The sequence below is a fragment of the Garra rufa genome, chromosome 5 (assembly GCF_049309525.1).
Source record: "Garra rufa chromosome 5, GarRuf1.0, whole genome shotgun sequence".
Classification (NCBI taxonomy): Eukaryota; Metazoa; Chordata; class Actinopteri; order Cypriniformes; family Cyprinidae; genus Garra; species Garra rufa.
The window spans coordinates 36459934-36476762 of NC_133365.1; the positions used below are offsets into that span (position 1 = coordinate 36459934).

The 16829-nt window shown below is 35.5% G+C and overlaps 2 protein-coding genes across 3 annotated transcripts in view; both read left to right on the forward strand.

Moving 5' to 3' along the window:
* The window catches only part of vps37ba (VPS37B subunit of ESCRT-I a), a 31979-nt gene extending 26440 nt beyond the window's left edge, over window positions 1–5539 (forward strand). Inside the window, exons 3-4 of the mRNA XM_073840696.1 lie at window positions 55–137; window positions 3187–5539. Of these exons, the coding sequence (XP_073696797.1) occupies window positions 55–137; window positions 3187–3699 (596 nt within the window). The 3' untranslated portion in view covers window positions 3700–5539. The remainder of the gene's footprint in view (window positions 1–54; window positions 138–3186) is intronic.
* Window positions 5540–9445: 3906 nt separating this feature from the next.
* ppp3cca (protein phosphatase 3, catalytic subunit, gamma isozyme, a) overlaps window positions 9446–16829 on the forward strand; it is a 103921-nt gene continuing 96537 nt past the window's right edge. The window contains exon 1 of one of the 2 annotated variants that reach the window (XM_073840500.1): window positions 9446–10209. In XM_073840500.1, the coding sequence (XP_073696601.1) occupies window positions 10155–10209 (55 nt within the window). In that variant the 5' untranslated portion in view covers window positions 9446–10154. The remainder of the gene's footprint in view (window positions 10210–16829) is intronic. The other variant, XM_073840499.1, reaches the window with a different exon arrangement.

The following is a 16829-nucleotide window of genomic DNA, read 5'->3' on the forward strand; positions in this document are numbered from 1 at the left end:
TTTTTAAACATCTTAATTATAACACATTCTGCTTTTCTTTCTGTTTCTTCACAGACGACAGATGTGGAAACACTCCCTTGGACACATTGCTTGCACTCCTACAAGCAGAAGGGGCCAAAATCGAGGAAGAAACTGAGGTACCTTTTAGGGATGCTCATTTCGGTTAATTTTCCTGACCGACAACCGCTGCTCGTTATCCGAACATTAACCGTTAACTGATAAAATTAGAATAATAAATTAGTTTAAAATAAAAATAGAATGCACGAGTATCTGTGATGATACATTAAAAATACAAGCAAATGTTTTATTTTAACGTGCAAACAGCAGCATACAGAGCAACAAAAAACTGTATTGACATATACTTAAATTATCACGCATCAGCAGCGGTTCTGAGAACAGAGAAAATCTGAATGAAAAAAAAAATGAATAATATAAATAGGCCTACACTAAATATGTAAATTAAATAACTACCTAATTAAGATGACAAAACTAAAACACACTGAATCCTTTTATGCGCTTTGAAGAACTGTACCGGTCTTATTCTTCTCGTCGGACATAAAAATATATAGCAGGCCAGCCAATACCTCAGTGTGCCTAGTTTTTAACATGTCCACATGCTGTACGGATAGGCAGGACCGCTGCCTGTTAACTCTTAGATCCGCGAAAAAAACACCATCACAAAAACCCTTTCAATTTGCGGTTCGGGACTTCCATCCACTGTCATATGCGTGTGGAGAAGCGCATGTTTTACAGCATTCAGCAATAGCCAATCACAGACATGTATGTTGATTTGATTATCACTGTGGCCAATCAGAGGAGGCTATGTTACAATCCACTCACCAACCAAAGTGCCGGTTTCAGTTTTGCTGATTTCTACACTTTCGCGAACTCTCTTATTAAAACAAAGTGTTGGCATTATATAAATAAGAGATTAATTGTGCAGTGTAAAGGTTATTTTATTACTTTTTAATAACTTTATGAGATTGCGATGAACTCTAGGATGAGTGATAGCTTTCCAGTGATTGTAACGGGAGCGCCTATTGCGCACTTTCTAGACTATAATTCATTCAGAATTTGAATACATTCACTCACGGATTCACTCTCTAATAACCCAATAACCACTTGCCATCTGTTTACTAATTAAATGTGAAGCGAAATATGTCTGTACAGCCACACTGCACGTGTCGACACGCGCGTGAGTAAACAGATAACTTACAAATAGCATTATTTCTTTCACCATGCAGCAAACGTTAAAAAAAAAGAATAGAAAAAAAACCTTTTAAACCGTTTAACTGATTTATTTTAACTAATCGGTTAAAATTCTTGCTGTCGGTTAACGGTTAAACGGTCAATATGAGCATCCCTAGTACCTTTATTAGCACAAAGCCTCAATACTTTTTGAAACTGCAATAGATATCTAATGGGGGTTCAACATCTGATGTAAAAACTGAAAAAAGTCAGCATACCTGGGCTCCAAAAATACAAAAATGTAATAACAGACTATCACATAGGTGACATTTCGAGTACAGAGGCTCTTTATCAGACATCATCAGATATAAAGCAAAAATGTGACTCTGGACCACAAAACCAGTCTTAAGTCGCTGGGGTATATTTGTAGCAATAGCCAAAAATACATGGTATGGGTCAAAATTATTGATTTTTTTTATGCCAAAAATCATTAGGAAATTAAGTAAAGATCATGTTCCATGAAGATTTTTTGTAAAATTCCTACTATAAATATATCAAAATGTCATTTTTGATTAGTAATATGCATTGTTAAGAACTTAATTTGGAGAACTTTAAAGGTGATTTTCTCAGTATTTTGATTTTTTTGCACCCTCAGATTCCAGATATTCAAATAGATGTATCTCGGCCAAATATTGTCCTATCCTAACAAACCATATATCATTAGAAAGCTTATTTATTGAGCTTTCATGTGATGTATACATCTCAGTTTTGTAAAATTTAACCTTATGACTGGTTTTGTGGTCCAGGGTCACAAAGTCTAAGAAATTGTGGAATGAAGTCTTTTTTTTTAAAATAAATAATGACAGAATTGTCATTTTGAGGTGAACTATCCCTTTAAATAAAAGTATTAATGTTTTTGCTAATGGAAATAAGTATCAGTATTAGGTAAAAGCTTGAAATTGTTGCTTTGGAAACTGACTGGTATAAAATAAGTTTTTAGATAAAGCACTAAAATTGTTCAAATAAATGCACATGTTAAATAGTGCTTAATACTATAATAGTGTACAAATAATAATAAAACAACAAATGTTGTTGTTGTTGTTGTTCTTCTTAATTATTATTGTGTTTAATTAGTAACTTCAGTAGGTGTGTTATATGTTTAAACTATAATAATAAAATAAAAATATTAGATGAAAAGTTTAGAAATGTTTTCTTGGCAACTAACTGAAATTAAATAGGTTTAATTTGATGTTCTAAAACTGAAATAAAAAATAATTTAAAGCTGAAAACTAAAAATATTAATGTAAAAGTTAATTTAAAACATTAATAAATGCTATAATAATGTATAATTAATACTAAATACTAATGTGACCCTGGACCACAAAACCAGTCATAAGTAGCAAGTGTAATTGTAGCAACAGCCAAAAATAGGCCTACATTGTAAGGGTCAAAATTGTTGATTTTTCTTTTATGCCAACAATCATTAGCGTATTTAGTAAAGATAATGTTCCATGAAGATATTTTGTAAATTTCCTAATGTAAATGTATCAGAACTTAATTTTTGATTAGTAATATGCATTGCTAAGAACTTTTTCTCAATATTTAGATTTTTTTTGCACCCTCAGGTTCCAGATTTTTAAATAGTTGTATCTCGTCCAAATATTGTCCTTGCAAACCAAACATCAATGGAAAACTTATTTTTCAGCTTTAAAAAAAAAGACCCTTATGACCTCTTAATACAAATTTAATTTGTTGCTTTGGTTGCTGTGCCATACGTGTTTCAAAATGCACTGACATTTTCATGCTTGCGTCCTTAAAACGTCATCTATGTGATAGTGTGTATTACATTTTTGTGCCAACATTTTTCGATTTTTATGAGCACTCTGTTTAAAATTTTTGGTGTGTGCGTTGTATTAATTTTGTTTTTGCTCAACATCTAATGTACTCTTCACTCAATGATCATGCTATTATTGCTCTTTTTTTCCTTTTCCAAATCAGAACATGGCCGATTCGCTCCTTGATGGCGCGGCCCCCCTGGACACATTCATTGACGAGTATCAGACCAAGAGGAAACTGGCACACATGCGGAGAGTCAAGATAGAGAAGCTCCAGGAAATGGTGCTGAAGGGACACCACATGGCCCCGGCTGCACCTCAGCCCTCTCGCTCTCAGGACCTTCCCTCCAGGCCAGCCGCTCTCCATAGAGAGGTCAATGGTTCCCCCATGCCGATGCCCCGGCGGGCTCCTCCTCTTCCCCCTATTAAAGTCCCCCAAACTCCTCCTGCTCAGTCCACCGCAGCCATTACCTACCCTCCTACATCTCCGTTCGCTCCCGCCTCTCCATTCACTCCCACTTCTACTCCATACCCCCCTATTCCCCCTAGAGTCGGAAACATGCAGCCCGTTCTTAACCAGGGATACCCCAGCATGTACATGCAGCAGTACGCCCCACCCCTGCCCCAGAGACCCCCTCCACGCATGGCACCCCAGCCAGGCTTCATCATGCAGTGAGCGGGACATTACGGTCTATGGAAAAAAATGCACACTGGACATTCATTCAAGCCTTTTATAGGTCCTTCAAGCTGCATGTTATAAAATATTGTGCGCCAAGTCTTGTCAAGTGTAAAATTAACAAGACTTTTCTGCAATCAAAAGGGCATCTGCAACAGGATCTTCAATTTGCACTTTAGACTACTTTTGTATTTGATCAGTCATGGCTGGTTATGAAGTCGTGCCCTTCTCAGTAGCATTAGATCAAGTAAAAAAGTTTTATGTGAGCCTCAGGGGCCTCCATACATAATGAAGATATCAAAGTAAGGCCATCCAGACAGATACGAAGAGCTACGATTTGATGTTTTAATTTCCGTTGGAGTTGTCAAGTTCATGCTAATATGTCAGTTCAACCACTTTAATATCTTCTGACATTTCATACCTGAAAAAGCTGCTTTAATGAAAAGCTAATGCCTATGCAAAGAGACTGAGACCGAACTGTGCTGAGTTTTTTGAGGGGAAGAAACAAAACCATTTTTTGCTCAAACAAAGATGCTGTTTGTTTTTCCAGTGGATCCAGTTTTGTTCTGGTTGGGCGATTTAAATACAAATCTGAGTCGGTGAAATAATTTGGTACCGCTACAACGGAGTGGGCCTTATGTCTCAAATACGAGCAAATTTGTGCTAACGGAAAGAGCTTATTGGCTAGAATTTGAAAGGAGTGAGAATGATCGGTAATGTGTCTGAAAAAAGATTTCAGGCTTGATTGTGAACATTTGTCAAGCTTACATGCTTGTACTGTCATTACCGTGCATACTTAAACTGATGCTGATGCATAATTTACCATTTTAATGTTTATACATAACACTGTAATCCTCCTCGTGTTTATTTTTGCCATCTGGCGTGAAGATGTTCAGTGGAGATGTGCTTCCTTTCCATAAGCCCCACATTTTAATTGATATTAATATATTCAAACTAATATAGCCATAAAAGTTAAACTTTTTTTTTTTTGACCCATAACTTGACTTGCCTACACCATCAGGTGTGTATAGTATAACCTTTATTCTTGGCTTTTATTTTCACCCTGAATCAAGTTTAAGTATGTCTACCGCTGGAATAGCCACTTTGTGCCTACGCTGGGTATTCAAAAGAGGACTTCACTGTTCTATAGCAAGTTTATTATTGTCTATAAATTTCTCTTTGAAAATATATGCTGTTTATACAGGTACATCCTTCCAAGTGCTCTTTAACTAAATATCTGTTGTTTATGTTTTACCAGTTAGAGCCATAATTACATTGCCTCGATTTCAGGATTCAGGACGTTAACATTTGTTTGGATAAATTCCTCTCTTTAAATACTGGTGCTACTACATTCATTAAATGAGCTGAACCCAGATGATGTTAGTATGTTTGAATTCAATCACTCTGTTTGTCAGACTTGGGTTGGGTATCTGCTTCATTGCGTTGATGCTGATGAGCACCAGATCGAGAGATGGAATTATCTGGGTTCTTCATGAATCAGGCCGCATTATGTCTAGACATCGGCTAAATGCCTGTGAAAATCATCATGGACTATGACAGGATTGCCAACTATCTGGAAAAACCAGCTTCCACGCTTGAAAACTGTTTGTTTGTTTGTGTATAAACACGGTCGTTCTTTGTCTTAGGTATAATTAGAAATGATCGCTAGGTTTGTGAAAGGTAACTTGGCTGTATGCTTTTGCTAGCAATAAAATAGCGTTTTGTACTTTCCTAATGTAAAATATGCAGACTAAGTGCTAGGTAATGTCTGTTCAAAGTGGTAGACATGGTAAATGGAACTGACATCTCTATTTTAAAAATAATAAATGATATCCCATTACTTTTCAGTGTGTTCAACCTTTCCATGACTTTTATTCAGGAATGAGGGTTATGTGCTTTTTAATGATTGAAAATACTATATGTGACCCTGGACCACAAAACCAGTCATAAGGTTAAATTTTACAAAACTGAGATGTATACATATGAAAGCTCAATAAATAAGAGCTAATAAATGTTAGGATAGGACAATATTTGGCCGAGATACATCTATTTGAAAATCTGGAATCTGAGGGTGCAAAAAAATCAAAATACTGAGAAAATCACCTTTAAAGTTCTTCAAATTAAGTTCTTAACAATGCATATTACTAATCAAAAATGACATTTTGATATATTTATAGTAGGAATTTTACAAAAAATCTTCATGTAACATGATCTTTACTTAATTTCCTAATGATTTTTGGCATAAAAGAAAAATCTATAATTTTGACCCATACCATGTATTTTGGCTATTGCTACAAATATACCCCAGCGACTTAAGACTGGTTTTGTGGTCCAGGGTCACATATATACTTCCAGTCTTTTTTTCTTTAATGATTTTTAATGTTTTTTTAAAGAAGTCTCTTATGCTCACTAAGCCTGCATTTATTTGAAGTACAGCAAACACAGTAAAATTTATATTTTTACTATTTAATAATAATAATTTAATAATATATTTTAAAATGTAATTTCTGAATTTTTTGCATGATTACTCCAGTCACATGATCTCAGAAATCATTCTAAAATTCTGGTTTGCTGCTCAGAGAACATTTGATATTATTATTATTATTATTATTATTATTATTATTATTATTATTATTATGTTGAAATCAGCCGAGTAAAAAAAAATTTCAGGTTTCTTTGATTAATAGAAAGTTCAGAAGAATGACATTTATAATGGTACAAAAGATTTCCATTTCAGATAAATGTCTTTTTCATCACTTTTGAACAATTTACAGCATCCTTGCTAAATAAAAGTAATAATTAGCAATAAGAATGAAAATAATTATCCTGGCTTCAAGCTTTTGAATGATATAGTGTATAATGTTACAAAAGCTTTTTATTTCAGATAAATGCTGATCTTTTTATTCATCAAAGAATCCTAAAATAAAAACTCAACTGTTTCAAATATTGATAATTATAATTATAATTAATAAATGTTTCTTGAACAGCATTAGAATGATTTCTGAAGGAGCATGTGAGTGGAAATTTTAGCTAAAATGTAGCTTTGATCACAGGAATAAAATACATTTTAAAACGTAATAGTACAAATATTTCACAATGTTACTGCTTTTTTCTGTATTTTGGATCAAATAAATGCAGGCTTGGTGAGCAGAAGAGGGTTCTTTAAAAACATTAAAAATCTTACTGTTCAAAATCCGGTAGTGTAGCTCTATATATAGAAAAAAATAAATCTGATATAGGCCCTAACAAAGAATTTGACTCCCTCTAGTGGATGCAAGTGTGAGTACAAAAGTAGTGTCATATTTCCTCTCTCAAAATTTTGACTTGGTATTCCTGCTGCCGCTGTGACAAAGATACGTGTTTTCTTTTTTTTATTAACATCTTAGTAAATCTTTCCATTTTACGAATATTTTAATACTTTTAGGAAAAAGGAAAAATAGCAGTGATGTGATGTTCATGTTTGCTCCAACATTGGGTGTGTATAGTTGCTGATGGTACTGAAATATTGTTTACCAGCTAAACTGATTTTTTAGACACATTGAGAATTCACACCGTGCACACAAAGTAGAAAAACTAGTGGTATCCACAGTATCCACAGTTGGTGCAAACTGCTGTCCCACAACCAAACAACAAATTTAGATGTTTACTAAGATTCTTCTATTATCTATTGAAACCCATGATAATATTTAAAATATAAGTAAGCTTTATATATATATATATATTTTTTTTTTTTTATCTTTATTTTAAGTTCAAAAAAGTATTTTATTTATATAAAACAATGTTTTAGTCCATTGGCTAAGACTGATTTTAATTACACCTCTTCATTTATGATCAGAAAATATTCCTGTGTCCCCCTCTCTCATAGTTATATGGTGTGAGTAGAAAGACCCCTTCATTTTGAGATAAATGTGTTCAAAAGTCTGAAAAAGCTGTGTGTAACTTTAAGGAATGTCACTGTCAAACCTTTTTTTTCTGCAATTAAGCACACTTTTTGGGAGTTATTCCAAAACATTTAGTTTTTTTTATATCTGTACCACTGTTCAGAACTGTGCTAGCTAACCATGTGCTTATTAGCATCTTTGAGTTAGGTTCAAAAGTATCTAAAATTGTCACGTCATCATTGTTTCGGTAGTGACAAAAAAAGGAAAATAGAATTGTTTATTTGGGGGAAATAAAATTTTAGTACAGTAGTGCAATTTTTTTGTATTTTAGTATGTGTTTTAGTATGCAAGTTAAAATTCTGTAATATGATGTGGTCGCTACCAAAACATTACTGTCACTACAGAAACTGTGATGTCCTGACGGAAACAAGGGACGTTTTGTCAAAAATAAACTATACTGAATTGTCAACTAAAATGTTAGTTTTTGGGTCAGTGTATATTCAAACTAATGAATCCTTAACTTTGAAATTACACTTGAAATATTGTTAAAAATGTAATTGTTATTGATTTACCTCTAAAATATGTAACCCTTAATATCAATATAACCCTTCTAATTAAATTATTTATTAGTTAATAAAATTATTACTGTTTCAATAGTGACAAATTTGGGGAGAGGACAATTATTCCAAAACTTTCTGAAAATACAATATGAGAATTATACAGTTTGCATACATGAAAGTTTTTTGGAAAAAGACTATTTTTTTCCAAGGTGTTTTTTGTTTTTTTATATGGGAAAAATTGAATGCCAAAAAAGGTGAAAAGCATTCCAGGGGCCAGATTCATGAAAATCTCAGGAACTTTCTTACGAACTTCTTGGAATTTGTCTTAAAAAATTTCCTAACTTAAGACAAATTCCAAGAAGTTCGTAAGAATGTTCCTGAGTGCAGTTCTTGAAAAGTTCTCAAATATGTTCTTAAGAACATTTTGTTTTTTTCTTAAGAAGACAATGACAGTCTTTATCTGATAGAATAAATGGCATTTCTTGCTGATAAACTAAATGATAAACATTTCAAGGATTTTCTTTTTGCACTGCCAGATTACCGAAATAATCATAATAAGTACACACACTGTTTCGGTTTCTGATATAAAATAAAATATATAAAACACATAGTTCATAGTATATCTGAGATGAACACTTTTTCCACAATATTTTTTTTAGAAACATGACAAAAAGAGTGAGAAAAAAATGCAGTTAATGCAATTGTTAAGTTTGAACCGTTAGATTTAATTTTAAATAATGTATTATAAGAAAAAAAGTTAAAACATACTCAATTTAAATATATTTTAATAATAATATTTTTTGCACCCCTTCATTCCCTATAGGTGTTCCCTGACCCAGTTTGAAAAACCATGATCACTACAGAAACCAGTTTAAATGACCTTTTGACCCTAAGCAACATTCAAACTCATGCAAATGATCATTTGATGATTTGTAATCCATTCATGGCCTGAAGTGTGCTGCACATAAAATGAAAAAAGTACAAATTAACATGATACATGAATATGCTATGATACAGTATCCTGTAAGAACATTTTTGACAAAAGTGCCCCTTAAAAGTTTATCCTTGGTGGCAACAGGCCTACAGTGTGAGTTTAAAATATATACATCATACCAACTTTTATAGACTGCTTTCTCTCTAGTTTTTCTGCTTTCCTCTGCAGAGCATCGCCTCAGTTACGCCCTGACCACACCGAGGGACCTCCAGCACGACCCATTTAACCATCTGCATCGCACGTGTCAAGTTTTACGTGCTACGTCACGCCTACGCCAGCGCGTCGAGAGCCACAACTCCGCCATATTGCAGGAAATCCGTCTGAGGTTTAGAGATTAGCGTTTAATCTGAGGAGCTGGGGAACGAGAGTGTGATTGGAAGTTACTGCTAGCCATATGGTTAGCTCGAGTGGGCGGGTAGATCGCGCAATCGCTGTTCTCACACGACAGGACATATGTTTATTAAGACAAATCAGCGCGGTTCGGCACGTTATTATTATGCCGAACTCTCTTATGAGTGTCTAGCTAAACTGGCGAGTTGACATTCTGACTCTGAAAAGTGGAAAATCGGATTAACGTTCAAGATTGCGCACCAAACCCTAATCATCTTGTGTCGCTGGCTCCCGTTGCTACGAGCCCAAGATATCTGATAGAAGAGAAAAGCCTGATTGCTAGATAGATAGGTCAATGTCAGCAGGAAAACACCGAGACCGGACTCGATTCTACTAGTTTATCAACGACGATCGGTGGTTGGGTTTCTGTCAGCGAGGGCAGGCGTTCAAATCGGTGTGTCTGCTGCTGGCGATGTTATTATGCTGCCCTGTGACCCGTGTGCCCAACTGTTGTTCAGTGCTGACTAAATTAGCCGTGTAAACCTGCCCGCTGCTCTCAATTTCAGTTCTCGGACCCTTTGGAGTCACTGGCCACTCTGCGAGCTCTTCTTCCTCGGACTGGCTCCAGCAAACACGGAGAATATCTTTGCTCATTTACTGGCTAATAAATCCTGACTGAACTGTGAGAAGATGTCGACTAAAGAGCCGAAGGAAAAGCTCTCGACGACTGAACGAATCATTAAAAGTAAGTTAATTTCAGTTTGTGTATCATGAAGTGTCTAGACAGGTAATTACAGTTGATTCTAACGGATTCCCACTCTGGTATTTTGGTGAATCATTTGATTCGCCAGTCATTTGATTCATCTGAATCATTTCTTGGCAGGCTGACGCCTGTTCCAGGTTTTGTTGATTGCCCACACTGTAAATGTAGATTTTAACGCCACTAAATTTAATTAACTTTGTTTTATAATCTTGGCAATAAACGTTCCTATCACTGATTCACCAAGTGCACCCATTTCAACTCAAGAGTAGAGCATCCTCTTTTATATTATAAATACAAATATAGACTTGAAATGCAGGTCATTGATTTTCAACTATCAATCAATCAAATTGCTCGTTAAATCATTTAGTATTGACAACAGCTTAAAGATGGGTTGAGGTAAAGCTGTTGTTGTTTTGGAGATCAGCCATGCCTGGACTGTAAAAGTGGGAGTGACCCTTGATTCTGGCTCATGCATGTAAAATATGAACATTTCTGGCTACACACCTGGTGTATGAGCTCAGAATCATTGCATTTTTATCAGTGGTTATCTTTTTTGTCTTGAGTATAAAGCAAGCCTGGTTTTTAAAACCAGCAATGTGCTCCTGTCAGCCCGTCCTTGCAGGGGCTTATCATTATTTGTGGTATAAATAATATGGAGTAAATTGAAACACACATGCTTCACATTACCTATTTGGATCAGCTTTGAGAACTTTCCTAAAGAAAACCATGTGAATTAGCATGCAGTAGTGGTTTTAAAATGGGGTTCAGGATGCAAGGCTCCTCTAGGTTTTAACACCAGCTCAGTCATTTATTTAATAGAAATATTTATTAAATATTTAAAATTCATTGTAGTGAAAGCAAGGCAGTGAGGAATAGACATAGTCTGTGCGGTACTGTATTATTTTCACAACGCATTTTTCCAGAGGTTTGTCACCAGGAATTTTTTTTTTTTGTTGTTGGCAGAAACATTTTTTTGTCAGCTGAATGAATCAACACTGAAGATAATAACTTTAAAGCCTGTTGAACAGACTTTACACCTGTCACTCACAATTTGCTTTTCATTTTTGTGAAAAATTCAATCTTGTTTCATCTGTCTAACTTTGGTTATGACATGTTAGTTATACTGAAACTCCATTGAACACTTTTTAATTCAAAACAGATTTCAGGGAGTGTTTTCAGTTAGATCCATCTGTGATTGCATACATTTCTGGCTTACTGGAAAATATTGTAAAGGAAAACAAGTTTTTGCTTTTATAACAATGATCTAAATAAGACTCACTGTGTAACTAGTTTACCCAATAAGGTCAAACCCGGTAAACCTAGCCAAATTACATTTGATAAGACGTCTGTGCTTGCTAACTCTTTCTGTGTGCATTTGCTCACGCAGATATTACATAAAAATAGTGTCACAGAAGCTGAAAAGTTTTGTTCTTTACTGGGTTCGAATGGGTTTGAAAAGTTTATTGTTGGGTTGAGAAGCAAGAAAAAAATCGAGCTGCTAATAGCACATTAGTAGGTCAGCGCAGGAACCAATTTGCCTTTCAAATTTCCAGGTTTTGAGTGAACACTTGTAGGCTGCCTAGCGTCTAGTTGTACAGCCGTGGCCAAAAGTTTTGAGAATGACACAAATATTAGTTTTCACAAAGTTTGCTGCTAAACTGCTTTTAGATCTTTGTTTCAGTTGTTTCTGTGATGTACTGAAATATAATTACAAGCACTTTGTATGTTTTAAAGGCTTTTATCGACAATTACATGACATTTATGCAAAGAGTCAGTATTTGCAGTGTTGGCCCTTCTTTTTCAGGACCTCTGCAATTCGACTGGACATGCTCTCAATCAACTTCTGGGCCAGATCCTGACTGACAGCAACCCATTCTTTCATAATCACTTCTTGGAGTTTGTCAGAATTAGTGGGTTTTTGTTTGTCCACCCACCTCTTGAGGATTGACCACAAGTTCTCAATGGGATTAAGATCTGGGGAGTTTCCAGGCCATGGACCCAAAATTTCAACGTTTTGGTCCGAGCCACTTAGTTATCACTTTTGCCTTATGGCACGGTGCTCCATTGTGCTGGAAAATGCATTGTTCTTCACCAAACTGTTGTTGGATTGTTGGAAGAAGTTGCTGTTGGAGGGTGTTTTGTAGGGCTGTCGCGATAACCGCAATATCGCAATACCGCGCTATTGACGTGCATAACCGCAGAGGAATGCAACAACCGCAGCAACCGCGATATTTGCCTGTTTTCTTTTTTCCTAAGGATTTGCCCTTCTCACTTAATGCCTGTGCGCTGAATATTAAATTAGTAATAAGTTAGTAATGATAACATAATGTGTTTATTATGAGGCTCAGTAGATATGCACTTAACAAGCCTAAACAGACAGCGAATGAGAGAGAGATCGACTGAGCTTGTGCGATTACCTGCGTCTGTCTTTCAGATTGAGTATGTATGTGAAACTAGCTTGTCATGTCCAAGGAAAGTGAAATCTCTGTCTTAACATCGGTGCTCTGCTGGTCAGCTGAGCCTTTAAAAGTGGCGATTAAAGTTAAAATGATTTCAACATCGTGTTTCATTACGTCTCTCTTTGAATAAATAAGCGTTTTTGAACGTATAGTTGAATGAACGGATTAGACTTACTCAAAGATAGTCTCTTGCCTCCATCTTGTGGCGTAAAAATGAAACTGCACTCACTGACAGCTCGCCTAAAACACGCAGGTGAAATACTGACAGAAAGTCTCTTGTCCAGTCAGACTCGAGGGTGCGCGCTAACTGTTATATACACGAAGATTTCAGATGCAAAGCCTCTAAGTATGTCTGACATTTTTCTTCAAAATTTGCATTTCTTACTGGCTAGGTTTCTATGTAAGTACTGTTTACTTCACTTCATATATCAACGCGATTTGGTTTCGGTTTATTGATTTCTGAATATGACCTTACATTGTAACAGCCTACACACAGTTATATGGCGGTAATACCGCATACCGCGCTACTGAGCCACTCAAAATTACCGCAAGGGAAATTCCTTAACCGCGACAGCCCTAGTGTTTTGGTACCATTCTTTATTCATGGCTGTGTTTTTGGGCAAAATTGTGAGTGAGCCCACTCCCTTGGATGAGAAGCAACCCCACACATGAATGGTCTCAGGATGCTTTACTGTTGGCATGACACAGGACTGATGGTAGCGCTCACCTTTTCTTCTCCGGACAAGCCTTTTTCCAGATGCCCCAAACAATCGGAAAGAGGCTTCATCGGAGAATATGACTTTGCCCCAGTCCTCAGCAGTCCATTCGCCATACTTTTTGCAGAAGATCAATCTGTCCCTGATGTTTTTTTTTTGGAGAGAAGTGGCTTCTTTGCTGCCCTTCTTGACACCAGGCCATCTTCCAAAAGTCTTGGCCTCACTGTGCGTGCAGATGTGCTCACACCTGCCTGCTGCCATTCCTGAGCAAGCTCTACACTGGTGGCACTCCGATCCCGCAGCTGAATCCTCTTTAGGAGACGATCCTGGCGCTTGCTGGACTTTCTTGGACGCCCTGAAGCCTTCTTAACAAGAATTGAACCTCTTTCCTTGAAGTTCTTGATGATCCTATAAATTGTTGATTTAGGTGCAATCTTAGTAGCCACAATATCCTTGCCTGTGAAGCCATTTTTATGCAACGCAATGATGGCTGCACGCGTTTCTTTGCAGGTCACCATGGTTAACAATGGAAGAACAATGATTTCCTTTTAACATGTCAAGTCTGCCATTCTAACCCAATTAGCCTGACATAAGTCCAGCCCTGTGCTCATCAACATTCTCACCTGAGTTAACAAGACGATTACTGAAATGATCTCAGCAGGTCCTTTAATGACAGCATTGAAATGCAGTGGAAAGTTTTTTTCGGGATTAAGTTAATTTTCATGGCAAAGAAGGACTATGCAATTCATCTGATCACTCTTCATAACATTCTGGAGTATATGCAAATTGCTATTATAAAAACTAAAGCAGCAACTTTTCCAATTTCCAATATTTATGTAATTCTCAAAACTTTTGGCCACGACTGTATGCAGGGCTGGAAAAGCCCTGACTGTCCATGTCACGAAATGTCATCCTGTAGGCAGAGCCTGTCCTTGGTAACACTGAAATGCAAAACGTTTGGTTCAGAACTGTGCCATATGCAAATGTTAAAACTAAGATTGAGGATCTGTGAGTCGTGCTCTTCTCGCACCATATGTGTCTTTGTCTGTATGTTTTACGCTCTTATCAGCTGTGAAAAAGATATTGAAATGATTTGTGCAATCACTGTATTTGTCTTTAATGAAGGTTTAAAGCATCCCACAGAATTTTTGTAGCATAAGTTTGTTGACGTTTCCTCACTTCGGTCTTAACCCTCCATCCTCTCTTTTGAACTTTAGGGTCAGGATGTTGTTTGCAGTAGGAGGAGTCCCTAAATAAACAGACTCTGAACCTGGAATCCCTGGCTAATAAAGGCTTTGCCTAATCTGTTCTTAGTGCTTGCCTCGTACCCAGCTTACCGTCACTATTCCCAGCCCGTGTTTTGGACCCGGGGCTGCTTACGGTTTATTTATACTCCTCAGCAGTCAGAGTATAGATAATGTTCGTTTATGTCCTTATGACAATGAGCTCATATTGTACAAATCCTTAACTCAGGTGAGATGGAGTCGTCAGCTCTCTTCCTTCTCCCGTGTTATCTCCTTACTGCATACAGTATTTTATTTAGTGTGGATGAGATGGTTTTTGACTAAATCTGGTACGTTCTGCTGTACTGTAGCATGTGTTCATGATAGCACAGCTTTCTTTTTTTAAGCTGTCGAAGCCATCGTGTTTACTCCTGAGGATATCATAATGATTGAAATGTTTGGGTTATGTTTTCATGCCAAAAGCGGAAGTGTTAGATTGTCATTTACCATAGTCTTCAGTCATAATTTCAGTCACAATTCATGGCTTTGACAGATATTTCTATCCAAAGCAACAGTCCATTCAGATTAAATGAATTTGAAATTTCAAACCAGTAAGTTGATTGCTATGAAATTATAATAAGACATGTTGAGCACCAGATCAGAATATTGGAATGATTTCTGAAGGATCATTCCAACACTAAACTGAAGACTGGAGTAATGGCTGCACACAATTGTGACCCTGGACCACAAAACCAGTCTCAAGTAGCAGGGGTATATTTGTAGCAATAGCCAAAAATCATTAGGATATTAAATAAAGATGTTCCATGAAGATATTTTGTAAATTTCCTACTGTAAATATATCAAAATGCAGTTTTTGGTTAGTAATATGCATTTCTATGAACTTCATTTGGACAAGCATCAACTTTAAAGATGATTTTTTTTTTTTAAATTTCAATATCTTGTTTCATTGCAGATTTTTAAATAGTTGTATCTCAGAAAGCTTATTCAGCTTTCAAATGATGTATAAATCTCAATTTCAAAAAATTTAACTTTATGACTGGTTTTGTGGTCCAGAGTCGCAATTGAGCTTTGCCATTACAATAGAAGCATAATTTTACATTGTAATATTTCCCATTAAAACTGTTTTTTACTAAATGAACTTTTGAACAGTATTTAGATTTTATGCACTGCTTAAAAGTTTGGGATCGGTAAGATTTTTAATGTTTTTTTTTTTTTAAAGAAGTTTCTTATACTCATTAAAGCTGTGTTAATTTGATCAAAAATACAGGAACAAATGTAATATTGTGAAATATTATTATGATGTAAATCAATGTTTTTTTATATATACATTAAAATTGTATTTATATCTGTAATTAAACTTACATTTTCAGAATCATTACTCCAGTCTTCAATGTCACATGATCCTTCAAAAATCATTCTAATATGCTAATTAATTATCAATTTTGAAAACAGTTGTGCTGCTTAATATTTTTTTGGACCCTGTGATACTTTTTTATTTTTTTTAGGATTCCTTGATCAATGAACAGCATTTATTTAAAATCGAAGGGTTTTCTAACAGCATTCACTACTGTTCAAAAGTTTGGGGTCAGTACGTTTTTATTTTTATTTTTTAAAGAAATTAATACTTTTCACCAAGGATGTGTTAAATTAATAAAAACTGATAGCATAGATTTACATTGTTAGAAAATATTTATATTTTAAATAAATGCTGTTCTATTTGGCAGCACAACTGTTTCCAACATTGATAATTCTAATAATAAATCCGCATATTAGAATGATTTCTGAAGGATCATGTGACACTTACGACTGGGGTAGCAGCTGATGAAAATTCAGCTTTGCATCACAGGAATAAATTCTATTTTAAAGTATATTAAAATTAAAAAACATTACTTTTATATTGTAATAACATTTTGCAGTATTGCTGTTTTTTTCAAGTAAATGCAGCCTTGATGAGCATAAGAGACTTCTATTAAAAAAACATAAAAAAATCATACCGATCCCAAACTTTTGAGCAGTAGTGTATATCTAACATTAACAGTCACTCTGTCAGTCTTTGTAAATGAAAACACAGCTGCCTTTATATTGGTAAATAGGTCCCTCACCTTTAAAAATTTTGAAAGCCTATGTTTTGTTTCAGGTGTCACCATCTGCTCAGAAATGAATTTGACAAAAGGCAAAAACCT